The sequence below is a fragment of the Oryctolagus cuniculus genome, chromosome 3 (assembly GCF_964237555.1).
Source record: "Oryctolagus cuniculus chromosome 3, mOryCun1.1, whole genome shotgun sequence".
Taxonomy (NCBI): domain Eukaryota; kingdom Metazoa; phylum Chordata; class Mammalia; order Lagomorpha; family Leporidae; genus Oryctolagus; species Oryctolagus cuniculus.
Genome location: NC_091434.1, coordinates 49,754,121 through 49,767,233, shown reverse-complemented (window position 1 = coordinate 49,767,233; position 13,113 = coordinate 49,754,121). Strand labels below are relative to the sequence as shown.

At 44.0% G+C, this 13,113-nt stretch overlaps 1 protein-coding gene across 1 annotated transcript in view; it reads left to right on the top strand.

Annotated features, from left to right (window-relative positions):
- Positions 1–10,884, top strand: part of LOC127491585 (uncharacterized) — a 73,327-nt gene extending 62,443 nt beyond the window's left edge. Inside the window, exon 3 of the mRNA XM_070070466.1 lies at positions 9,835–10,884. Within this exon, the coding sequence (XP_069926567.1) occupies positions 9,835–10,010 (176 nt within the window). The 3' untranslated portion in view covers positions 10,011–10,884. The remainder of the gene's footprint in view (positions 1–9,834) is intronic.
- Positions 10,885–13,113: the final 2,229 nt, after the last annotated feature.

Here is a 13,113-nt window from a genome sequence, read left to right as displayed (position 1 = left end):
CTCAACGAATGCCTGATTAATCTGCAGGACTGCATCTCTGTACATTGTGTTCTCATTAGATAAGTATTAATTATCTTCAAAGCATGGATATGGACTATTGTGCCTTAAAATATCAGTTACTCACTTTTACTCATTTGGAGATTTGCATGCATACTTATTCGGATGCAAAATCTGGACAGTGCATGAAGGATGTGCAGGCAAGATTTGCATCTCATGCTAGCATCTCATGCTCACACAGGGAGTAGATCTGGACTTGGTAGAAATCAACCATGCCTAGGCTGTTGACGTCTATGGGGTATATGTCAGTTACGTCTTCTACACCATATCAATATAGACTGTTGTATTTTGATGCATTGTCCTGCCAGGCACTATGGGACAAGTTCATGATTCCGCTACCCTGTCCTCTTGGGAAAAGGAGTAAGATGTTGGTCGCAATAATGATTAGAGAAGTGGGCCCTGAGCTGGAGGGAGGAAATATCTTTTCTTCTCTGGATCCTGGCCATGTGCTTGTGGTTGGAGTTGTGGATACTTCTGGCTTGCTTCAGAGGTTGGATCGAGCTGGACAGAGTTGAGAACGAAACATCTACTTCCCTATGAAGGAATCAGAATGGATCTGAGACTCACTGAGTGTCTCGGTTTGAATGTATCCTCCCCAGCTGGAGCGCAGCAGTGTTGGGAGGTGGAGCCTATGCTGGACCAGTGCAGCTGTGACAGTGCTTGCGCTCCTGCTGCTGCTCTGCTGTCATCTGATGACACAACAGTGCTCTTCTCCAGAAGACGCAGCAGTGAGCTGCCATCTTGGAACCAGAGACTGAATCTGCTGCTGCTTTTATCTCAGATTTCCCAGCCTCCAAAGCTCTGAGAGAATAAATTTCTGTTCTTTCTAAATCACCTAGATTTATAAAGGCACTTTAAACTAGATTTAGGCATTTTGTGACAGCAGCTCAAAGCACACTAAAATGCCAGACTCAGGAGTAAGCTCAGCTGTGGCCAAATCCGGCAGCAAACCGTACTTCCCAATTTTCATTTGAGGATGTTAAAAGTGTAGCCTGGCTTCTGGGAGCTGTGGGGATGTAAAGAAAACTCTGTTTCGCAATGAGATGATGACAAATAAGAGCAGGGAGCTCCCATCTGAGGTCACAGAAGTGGGAGCAGCAATTCGGGAAACAGACTTTTTTCCTGTCATCCCATTTATAATAGTGAAAAGAGAGGACTGAAGAGCTAGGAAGAGGACATGAATTGTTATTTGAAGTAGGAATAAATGCTTAAAGAAAGGTAAGGGGAAAACACCTTAGCACCTTGAGACCAGGTTGTAGTCCAATAGGGTCATATATCTCAGCTGACACCTTAGGTTCTGGGAAAGCACTGTCTTTCAAGCCTGCACAATAATGGACTTCATCATGACAAATGCAAGTTCTCAAGAAAAGGTTTTGTTTCGCAAACTCATAAATATTCATACCACCACTGGGGAAACATTTCTATCTTGATATATTAATATAAAGAAAATACTTAACACTATATATATATTATATATATACATATATAAATACCTAAGCTATTTGGAAAATTTGATTATTATGGCTGTTGATTTCCTTGACAAACCTGGATAGGCAGAGATTTACTGTGTTCAGTTCATAGCACTGGCATTGCAGGCCATTCTAAAGACAAACATGGTACATTCCCTGGAAGCATTTGGAGATGTTCCCTATGTGTTTCCAACAATGCTCCAGCAGCTCTTATGAATCTAACAAGCATGAATTTATCTAAATCTTTCTTTATCCTATTTATATTTGTGGACTAGGCAACATCTTGAGGATAATGAGTTCCATATGTTTACTACCCACTGTATAAAGTAATGCCATCTTTTATTTATCTTTAAACTACTTTCATAGAATTTCAATGGGTGCCCCTAAATCCTAACATTCCAGCATTGGAGGATATTCTCCTCACAGGGCCACAACTAGCTCTTATAGACTCTTACTCAGATAAAGATGGGTCCCCCCTCCCGGGTGTCATGTTAAGGAATGGGTGCTCCTTATTTGGACAGATGCAGCTTTGTGCCAGGTGCATGACTCAGTGAGCAGAGCATAGGCTAGATTTCAATCCCAATCTGCCCTCCCCACCACCCTAAGCCCTTGGCTGGGAGCCTTTAGGTTATAACTGGTATAATTAAGGTGACCCTAGGCCGCAACACATAGGTCCTTCAAGATTCTACGTACATTGGTAATGTCCTCTCTCAGGGATCATTGTCCCCCTGTTAAGTTCTCATTTAGTGTCTATTGAGTCCTCTCTGCCTTTCTTGGGATGTGGTTTCAGATTGATGAGCAGTCTAGGTGCTCTGCACTCTCCTTGGAACCCGAGGGTTTCAGTGGACGATCTAGAGATGTGCATCTCAAAATCACAGTTTCCTTACTTTGTCCCAGGCTTACAGTCTGCTTGCTGCCCATGCAGAGAGCTTCTGGAAACTTTTTCTACCCATTTTCCAAGCTTGATCAGGCCTTTCTCCATTTTATCTCCATCAGTTCAGAACCATCCCAACTCTACCTGTCACCTTTCAGATTTCATTTTGTATTTCCTTTCCAAAAATATGTTCCAATACTAAATAATACAAGAATTTGCAGTGGTTAATATAGCCTTTTCAAAATCCTGAAGATTGTGGTTTAAAAAGAAGAAATTCAAAGTCTGTTCTCTTTTTAGATCCACTCACCTAGCATGGTGTCTAACACTTGTTTGATACTCAGTGAAAAAGATGAATTGCTAGGCTTTCTTAAAGTCAGTTTTATTTTTGCTTTGTTTGCTGTGATGAATAAGCAATCTGTCATAAACATTTACAAGGCCTGCATTCCTCTGGTTCGCTCACTAAACATTAGAATTTCAGCAATGCATTGGTTATTAGATATTTCATGTACATTAGACACCACTGTTAATATCCAATGAAATTTAATGTTATTGTCCAACATTCTTTCAGCCCAGTCCTTGTCCCCATATTTAAGATATATAAAATATTTCTAAAACTAAAATTTCAATTTCAATTATATCTATGGATCAACTTACATTTTTTTTGAAAAAAGGAGAGAGGGAGAGGGAGAGAGAGAGAAAGAGCGACAGGTTGATTTTCCATCCTCTGGTACACTCCCCCAAATAGCCACAGAAGCTAGGAACTCCATCAGGGTTTCCCATTTGGGTGGCAAGGACTCAGAACTTAAATCATCATTTGTTGCTCCCCAGGCACATTGGCAAGGAGGTAGGTCAGAATGGAATAGCCAGGACTTGAACCAGCACTCCTATATGGGATGCAGGCATCCCAAGTGGCAGCTCAACCTGATGTGCCACAATGCCTGCCCCACTTTTTTTTTTTTTTTTTTTTTTTTTTTTTTTGCCAAGCAGAGTTAGACAGTGAGAGAGGAAGGGACAGAGACAGAGAGAAAGGTCTTCCTTCTGTTGGTTCACTCCCCTAATGGCTGCCACAGCCGGCACTGCGCCAATCCGAAGCCAGGAGATGGGTACTTCCTCCTGGTCTCCCATGCGGGTGCAGGGCCCAAGCACTTGGGGCATCCTCCACTGCCTTCCTGGGCCACAGCAGAGAGCTGGACTGGAAGAGGAGCAACTGGGACTAGTATCTGGCACCCCAACCGGGACTAGAACCCAGGGTGCCGGCGCTACAGGTGGAGGATTAGCCAGCTGAGCTACGGCACCAGCCGCCCCACGTATTTTTCTTCCTTCTACTATTGTAGCAGCTTTATTGGTGAGAAATGTTGTATACAAATTCTAACAGTTTTTTTGCACTAAGCACCTTATCTTCAATGGATAATTCTGCGTTTCAAATTGCTTAATTTAAAATGTTTTAAAATTTTTTTAGAACCATTTTTCAACACATAAAGATAGGGTGAATAGTAAAAGGAACTCACAGGTGTTTATCATTCTGATTCAGAAATTATCCACAGCTCTTGTTATTTTTGTTTGATGTCTAGCATGCTTTGGCTTCTATTGTCCCTTCTTTGGCTGAAATCCTCAGGTTCTTTCCCTGAGACAAGATCCCAACACTTCCATGTATATTCTTCACATAATATCAGATGTTGCTTCAGCTTCTAGTTAGGTAGTCTTGAGTGCCATTCCCATAGTATTGCCAGATAGTTGTCTTTCCAGTTAGTCCTGTGTTCTAAAGGAGATCTCTCATATTTCTGCATACATTGTGAGCAAAGCACTGACTTTCCTCTTGTTCCTTGGAAAGGATGTTTGCATAGTGAAGAGCCTTGAAAGTTAGAGGTGGTGTCTGACTCTGGAGCAATAGGCAGGCACATTTACTGACCATTATAAAGGATTTGGGTTTCCAAGCTCAGGTTCCTTCCATAACTCAACCTACTGTATGAAGAGACGTCACCTGATCCTGCTGGAATTGGAACTCGAGGAGCAGGTGCAAAAATACTGAAACTCTGCCACTAAACTGTTCCTTCATCTCTAATCCAGAAACCTTGGGTTTTCTACCAGCACCCACAAAACTATGGCAGGCTAACTCACTGGTTTGCAAGTAAGGTAAATGTTGGTATTTTGTGTTCTTAACTGTTTTGGCGATAGTGGTGGGATGCCGACATAGCCATGGTTTTCTGGAAGATGAAAAAGGAGTGCTTTACAGGCTAATTCACAAGATTTGGGGGAATCTGTGGTGAAGGAACCAAATTTTATGGCCAACTGAGGAATAAACTGTCCTCTACTTTATTGCCTGCTAACGAGAAGGCATTGGGAAGCTGACTGCAGGTTGAGTATTAGGAAGTTGATTCTGAGATACTCATCTGAACAGTGCCCAGATTTCTAACTCTTCTCTGGGTGGGCAGAACTTCTTCATCAAATGAGCAGCCAACCTCAAATCTACCCCATTGTTAACAGCCAGTGCTGAAATTCATCCCGGGTGGTAGAATGTTCCACCCTTTTTTGGACACACAGACACACATTTACACCGAGCATAAAAGGAGGGAATTCTGTCACTGCTATGGGCATAAAACAGATCATTAGAACTTTGGCTGGTTTTCTTAGAAAATGAGGAGGTGGTATGTAATGCTTATTAAGGAAGAATGGCAACAGCTGGGATTTCTTACAGCTGAAACCCTCCTGCAATCTATAATACTAACCTCAGATCCATTTGGAGATGACAGTAAAATGTTTCAGGATATTTTTTTGCAGTGGGTCCTGGCTGCTATAATGGAACTTTGGCTTTCATGGGAGATTTTTTCCAGAAACAGAAAAACTCCTATGGGAAACCACAGGAGAGGATACACTGGCTAGGGTCCAGGCTCTTAATGTCCTGGATTGGGTTTATAATGTTAGTGGATGAGAATGAGAATGAGAATGAGAAAATGACACAACTCTCTCTCTTTCTCTTCTCCCATGTAAAGGTGATCCAAACAAGGTCTTCCTGTCCCCTCTTAGTTTGTTGGGGAATCTCAGAATGAGAAAAAAAATCAAATTTTTTATAAATCTGTGGCATAGAGGAACCCACCTGGACCCATGGAAGGAAAAGACACAGAGATTCAGCTATGGGAGTTCAGGGTTCATAATGGGGAAAGGAATCTAGCTTTCGTCCTGTGGGTGGGCCCTTTGGGCCAATTCAAGGTACTGTTGTTGCTGCTTCTTTCTCTCAACCTAAGTAGGCACTGATGCTTGTATTTGCCTATCTCATAAGTGCCAGCAAGGATTCTCTTAATTGAGAAGATCAGCATGTAAATAATGCTAATGGGACATAAATATTTCAGTGGTATCTGAAGAGTTTAGATACCCCTCGAAGAACACTACAAACATATACTGGAGGCCTGGTCCTATGGGTCTTGATCTTCGGGTGCCAGTGGTATGGTGTGCCATCAGACAGTGAAATATATTCAGTTCCAGTCACAATGTCTGGGACGGTTAGTGTTACGGGAGCAGCAGCTGAATTCAGTTGCCCCTGTGTATGATCAGGATTTAGTTAGTGCCTTGGTCCTCTGCTGTTCCAAACCTTCAATGTTTGATAGATGATGTCTTGTTGACTGATAAGACAGGAACATCAGCTCTAATCACTCTGACTGCATTGTCATCAGACTTCCATTATCAGAGAAAGATGATAAATCCTAACAAAAGAGGGGATTGCTGGCCAACCATGTATTCTTGGAACTATGTGGTTGTATTCACAACATTCAATTTTATTAACAGTCAAGGAAAAACTGCTGGCTTTTTGATCCCTACCACCAAAAAGAGGCCTATCTTGGACCCTGAGTATTAGAGTCAGTACGTGCCTCACTCAGAGTTTCCATGTGTATGTGTGTGTGTGTATGTTTTCCTATGAGCTAACCTACAAATCAGCATCCTTTGAGTGGGACCCAAATTAATACAGGCTGCATTGGAAGCTGTTGTAACACTTCTCAACTTTGGGGCCCTGTAATCCTAATGATTTTTCTGAACGATAAATCTCTGAAAGCAATGATTTTGTTGATTGGAGCTTTTAGTGAAGGGAGACATCCCATACCCAGAGATTCCTCCATTGGGATTTTTATCATTACCTCCTGAATGTAGCTACCAGAAACACCTCTTTTGAAAAAGTAGCTGTTAGCTTGCGATTTTGCTCTTGTCAAAATGGAGTGCCTGACCCATGGACCTTTGTCACTCTCTGATGTGATACTCCTGTTTTGCAGTGAGTCAAGTTCAATGACTAACAAGTAGGGAAGGACCCAACAAACTTTGCCAGTCAAGTTAAAATGCAATATTGAAGAACACAGTCAGCTTGACTACATCAGCCTCTAGGCTTTACATGTAAGAGCGATCCCTATTTAGGGGAAAAAACTCTATCCCCACTATTCCAGCTGAAGCAAAGTCACTGGTTTCACAGGGCCCTCAGTTCAGAAGTGTCCTTCAATTCCTGGGCCTCATTTGTTAGGTTGAGATGAAAACTGCTTTACATCCACTGGGCTGTTGTGGATATTGGACCTCATTACCAGTGATGCAAAACTAAAAATGAAAGCAGTTACTCTGTCTAGTGGCCAGAACTCAAACAAGGTTGCTGTCATTGCTCTGGCCACACAATCCTTTAAGAACCTTATTATATATTTTACTAGCTCATGCATTATTGTCAGTGGCCTAGCTGTTTGGTCTGCCACTTAGAAACTAAAGACTGGCAGGTTAAAGCATGCCTACTTAGTACTGCAGACTATAAATTATGGCTGCTGATGGAACTGTTGAGATCATGTCGATGCCAAGAGTCCATGCTCCAATGAGATAGACTGGACTCAAGCTGCCTAGTTAAGCCAACACCACCTGGACTGCCACCATTGCTGCCTGGGTCCATCACCACACTGGACGTGGAAACACATTCACCATCACAGACTGGGAATAAAGTAAAGCTTCCATGTTCCCAATGCAGAGGCTACTGCTACAGGCCAGACTTGGAACTTCTGCCCAAAGTTGACCCATCTGCCTTGCAATGAGGGAGGACACATCACATGGGCATCAACCGTGTCACTGTGGAAGATTGACTACAGGTGACTTCTGATTCGCTGTCAAGACCTCACTGCTGCTGACACTCTTCCAGGTTTTGGTGTGCCTGTTCCAGTCTACTCAGGCAACTTTGGCCACACCATGGTGCCCCTTGTCAGGTCATACTTCTGGCTATCCTGACATTTACAGTCTTACTGACAAGAGTGTGCCTTTTGATCACAAAGGCCACTCAACAGTGGGCTGAGAGTTGAGGTATTTGATGACCCTGCCCCACTGCCTGCCATCCAAGGGCATGTGGTATCGTGGAACATTGGAAAGGCCTCCTCGAACAATGCCGATTCTACCTTCACGCACTTTCTCTCAGTTCCTTCCTGGATGACAATTAGGATGAAAGGAGAAGGGAGTTAAATAGACCTATTTTGAAAATTCAGGACTCTTGCCGGCGCCGCGGCTCACTAGGCTAATCCTCCGCCTAGCGGCGCCGGCACACCGGGTTCTAGTCCCTGTCGGGGCACCGGATTCTGTCCCGGTTGCCCCTCTTCCAGGCCAGCTCTCTGCTGTGGCCAGGGAGTGCAGTGGAGGATGGCCCAAGTGCTTGGGCCCTGCACCCCATGGGAGACCAGGAGAAGCACCTGGCTCCTGCCTTCGGATTGGCACGGTGGGCCAGCCGCGGCGGCCATTGGAGGGTGAACCAACGGCAAAGGAAGACCTTTCTCTCTGTCTCTCTCTCTCACTGTCCACTCTGCCTGTCAACAACAACAACAACAAAAAACAAAAAACAAAAAAAAAAACAAAAAAAAACCCAGTAGCTATATAATGGAAGAACAGAAACTCCCTCACTCTTTTGGAGCTCCCAGACAAGACATACCTCCCCATTTTGAAATTTTTGGTGGGTTAGGTAATTGGTGTGGTGGTTAAGACACACACATTCATCCATATTGATTCCAGCTCCCTGCCAATGCAGTCCTTGGGAGGCAGCACTGGGAGAAGTGGATTGAGTGCACAGCTTTAGCCATGCCCAGCACTGACCCTTTTGGGCATTCAGATTGAACCAAGTTGGGAGGTTTCTAGCATCTCTCCCATACTATCTTCCTTCTCTTGTGGCAACTCCTAGCTGTGTCCTCAACAGCATCTTAACTTGCGTCCTTGATCTCCCCCAGATCTACTTTTAACTCAGAAGCCAATGGGATTTTTATCAAATATAAACCATACAGCATCACTTCTCCTTGGGACTTTTCACTGAGATGAGAATGAAATTTAACCAAACTCTACCATGGCCTAAACACTGCCCTAAGTACTTCTGCTTACTTCTCTTTCCTCTCCACTTTCTGCTAATGTCTTTTGTTTGTTTTTATTCTGTGATTATCAGGTCTTTCCCTCTTGCTGTTCCTTCTGCTTGAGCTCTGATCTTCATAAAATTGCCTCCGATTCATCAGGCCTCAGTGCAACTGTGACCTGTTCAGCAAGGCTTTCTGTGACCACCCAGCTGAACTACCACATCCTCCCAGTCACAGTCGGGGGTGGGGGGGGGCAGGGGTGACATTACCCAACAGTATCTCCTTCACAAGACACATCATGATCATCATTCTTAACTACCTGGTTTGTGTGTGTGTAAGATCTAAGCTCCTGGAGACAGACACTGTCTTGTTGGCCACTGTAGCCAGAGCTCCTGGCAGGTGGCCACAAACATATATAGGTACCCTGTGGACGTAGGTCAACTGCTATGCTTGATCTTTGTGAAAGCAAAACTACCTAACATCTATTAGCGCAGAGTCTTACACATGATAGGTATTCAGTAAATATTTATTGAATGAATAGAACTAGCTAAAAATTCCAAGGAATCAGAGAGACAAGAAGTGCCATTTAAGAAAACTTCCTGTAAACATCTTGTGCTTACTGTTTGTGAATATTAATGAACTAAGCTTTGTAAGAATATAGATAAGTATAAAATTCCACTGATAGAAAAACCATCGTTAACGTGTTAAGCATTCCTATCAATGTTTTTCCTATACACACACACACACACACACACAATTTTTAAAAACTGGCATTGTATCGTACATGCATTTTAAATAGGAAACTTGCCCAGTATGCTTGCTAAGAGAGAGTGCTTCTCATAAAGTACAAAGACGAACCTTATAATAAATAGGTTGTGTGCTTTATTTACATATTTTAGGTGGTGATTCCAGAAAGCACAGAATCAGGTTTGCATAGACTCATCCAGCAGCAGCTGAATCAGTGCTCCACGCCAGGGACCCCTGCAGAGCAGAAGAATCCTCTTGGGAATTTTATTGAGGCTGCTTATTTTTATTTAGAGATAAATCTCCTTTTTCCCCAAAGAAAAACACTGATTGCCTATCTTTTTATCTTTTCTAGCAAAAGATACTGAACGTGACGGGAAGGAAACTACCAAGATGTGCAACTTTACCTGTGCCACAAACCTGAACATAATTCAGTCTCCACTGATGGACCTGGATGGTTACAACTATGTGATCAAAATGTCAGGGGTGCTGCTGGCTTTCTGGGACATGAGGGGAAATAACTCTATTTGAAAATCTGGTATATAAATGTATATGAATATACAAGTGACATTTATAGATCCCAATATAACCATCCACTCATGAATAGATACGGCTGGCACCAAGTCATAAGCATAAAAATATTGTGGGTGGTTGTAACTGGTTTTTTAAAGGCATTATTTGCATTAAAAAAGTTTTGTAATTTCCAAAATAGTCTATGCAAAGGTGGGGACTTGGGCTAAGAAATAAAGGGGAGGAAAAGGAGCACTGGCGAAAAAAAAATGAGAAAGTACGCACACCAGTATCAGTCTTCGTGCTCCTGGCACCCGTATCTTGGAGGAAGATTCACGTTGTGTTTCCAGCTTGTTTTTTATTTTAATGCTTATTTCTTTTCATCTACTTGAAAGGCAGAGTGACAGAGAGAAAAACAGAGGAGAGAGAGAGAGAGAGAGAGATCTTCCATTCACTGATTCACTCCCCAAATGCCTGCAACTGCCAGGGCTCCACCAGGCTGAAGTCAGGAGCTAGGAACTCCATGCAGGTCTCCCATGTGGGTAGCAGAGACCTAAGCGCTTGAGCCATCATCTGCTGCCCCCCAGGATACATTAGCAGGAAACCGAGTTGGAAGCAGAGTAGCTGGGATTCGAACTTCACATCCAATATGGGATGTAGGCCTCCCTCTAAGAGGCAGCTTATCCTGCTGTGCGGCAATGCCTGCCCTGTGTGTCCAGTTCTCCCTGCCCAGCTCCCTGTCTGAGTTTGGCCCAGTCACTGGGTCTTCGCCTTCCTTTCTTCATGACGAGTCTAGCCAGGAGCTCACCCAAGCAGCACAGAATGCCCCATCTAGTCCCTGCAGTCTATGATTCTCACTATTAAAAATATATATTAATTGTGTTATTCTTTACAGTTGTCTATATGGTCATTGCATTTTGTTTGTTTGAAGGACACTGGCAGGTGTTTTTGATAGATGTTTTACCTGCTTAAAATTTCTTGTTTGGTATTTATCAACATGCCTGGCATCTCTTGTATCTCTCAGTTGCTCCCTGAAAGCCTCTGATGCTGGCTGGAGTTTTGCTTGAGCCAAAACCCTGTGCAAGTGGGTTTCCTGTGAGTGGAGACTGTTTGTAGAAGGAAGGGGTTGGCCAGTTTTGAGAAGGCGATGGCCATGGACACAAGTCATCTCAGAGCTCTGACAAGTGGACAGGGGACTGGGTGGGAAAGCGGAAGCCTGCTGTTGGGTTTCTCAGGAGCCAAGAGGTACTCGGCGTAACTGTTCATGTGAGGAAATAAAATTATGCCCAAGTCTTCTAGAACTTGTGAATGGCAAAGCCTCCATAACCATCCACAAAACAACTTTCATGAAAGGAAACGTAACCTGAAAGTTACCTGCTGCCTTGAATGAAGTCTTGGAGACTGTAAAGAAAACAAATCAACATCCAGTGGACTGGAATACAGAATGTCCATTTGGGGCCAGCGCTGTGGCGTAGCTGGTAAAGCCGCTGCCTGCAGTGTCCATATTGCATATGGGAAAAGCAGTAGAAGATGGCCCAAGCCCTTGGGCACCTGTACCCATGTAGGAGATCCAGAAGAAGCTCCTGACTCCTGGCTTCGGATCGGTGCAGCTCCGGCCATTGCAACCACCTGGGGAGTGCACCAGCGGATGGAAGAGATCTCTGTCTCTGTCTCTGTCTCTCTGCCCCTGCCTCTCTGTAACTCTGCCTTTCAAATAAGTAAATCTTTTTTTTTTTTTTTAAAGACTGTCCACGTAGCAGCCATCGTCGTACAGCAAGAACTTTCCGATGTAAGGGAAAACACCTGGAAGTATCCAATGCAGTCGGCAGGAATCCCAGACCAAGGCACTGCCACGTTTCCTAAATCTAGAGTAGAAACAATCCCTCGGATGAGTGACCACACTTTAGAACTTGCACTTTGCGGCGCTGGGGTGGGGCCAAGAATATCCGAACATCCCTCACACATGAAAGCAGATCTGTAAACCACCCATTTATGTGGGTTTCAAGGAGCTTTTGGAGTTCAATTATGAAAATATTCTAACTGTGTGCCAGTACCAGACCCACTCAGCCACCCCAGTATTTCTCAGTTTCCAAAACTGATATTTGGGGTCTGATCATTCTTTGTGGTGGGGTCGTTTTGTGCATCGTAGGACATTTAGCAGTGTCCCTGCCCACTGCTCACTAGAAGCCAGTAACACTTCTCCTCTCCTCCCCCTTCCCTCCCCTCCCCTCCCCTTCACTCTCCTCCCCTTCATTCTCCTCCCCTCCCTTCCTTTCCTCTCTTCCCCCTTCCCTTCCCTCCCTCCTCTCCCCTTCCCTTCCCCCTCCTTCTCCCTCTCCATACTCCCACTGCTATGTGACCACTAAAAATATTTCCAGGCATTGTTTCTGGGGTGGGAGTGGGGGACAAATCATAGCCATTTGAAAAGCAGGGCCTTAGGATAAGATGAGGACCTTGGGCTGAGAGAAGGCTGGAAGCGGAAAGGGGGTTGATGAGGCTTTCTCCAGAATTCAAACATTTCTTCTCCAAGTTCTACTGAAGGACATAATTCAAAGATACTGACAAGTGTTTGTAGGAAATTATTCTTATTCCAAGGTAAGTAAATATTATACATATTATTTTACACTGTAAGTTACAATTGTTTTCCTACAGAAAATGTCTTAACAGATTCAAGCTTTTATTTAGAAAAATGTTATTGATCCATTCATTGTTTTCATAACTTGCTGCACTGCCAGCCTTCCATTTGGAACTGCATCAAGCAATATTTTGCTTTCTTCCCTGTGGGGAGCAAATCGGACTAGACTAAGTTACTGGAATTAAGACTTATTCTATGCATCTGCTCTCCCACAATATGGCACTGGGAGAGGAGTAAACAGTTTCTACACAGCTGCCTCAAGTTCGACCAATAAACTGCAGGAGCTGCTCCTGATTGGAGGACAGCAGCGTACTCAGTGTGTGCGTAGCAGAGTTGGGATTGGTGGAAGAGGACTATAAAGGAGGAGAGAGACAACATGCACCAGGAACATCTAAGGGGAACATCCGAATAACATCTGAGCAGCCCCCGAGAGAGCCGGCCGGCGGTGTGCCACTCCCCCGCGGAAGTGGGGAAAGTGGCAGGGGGAAC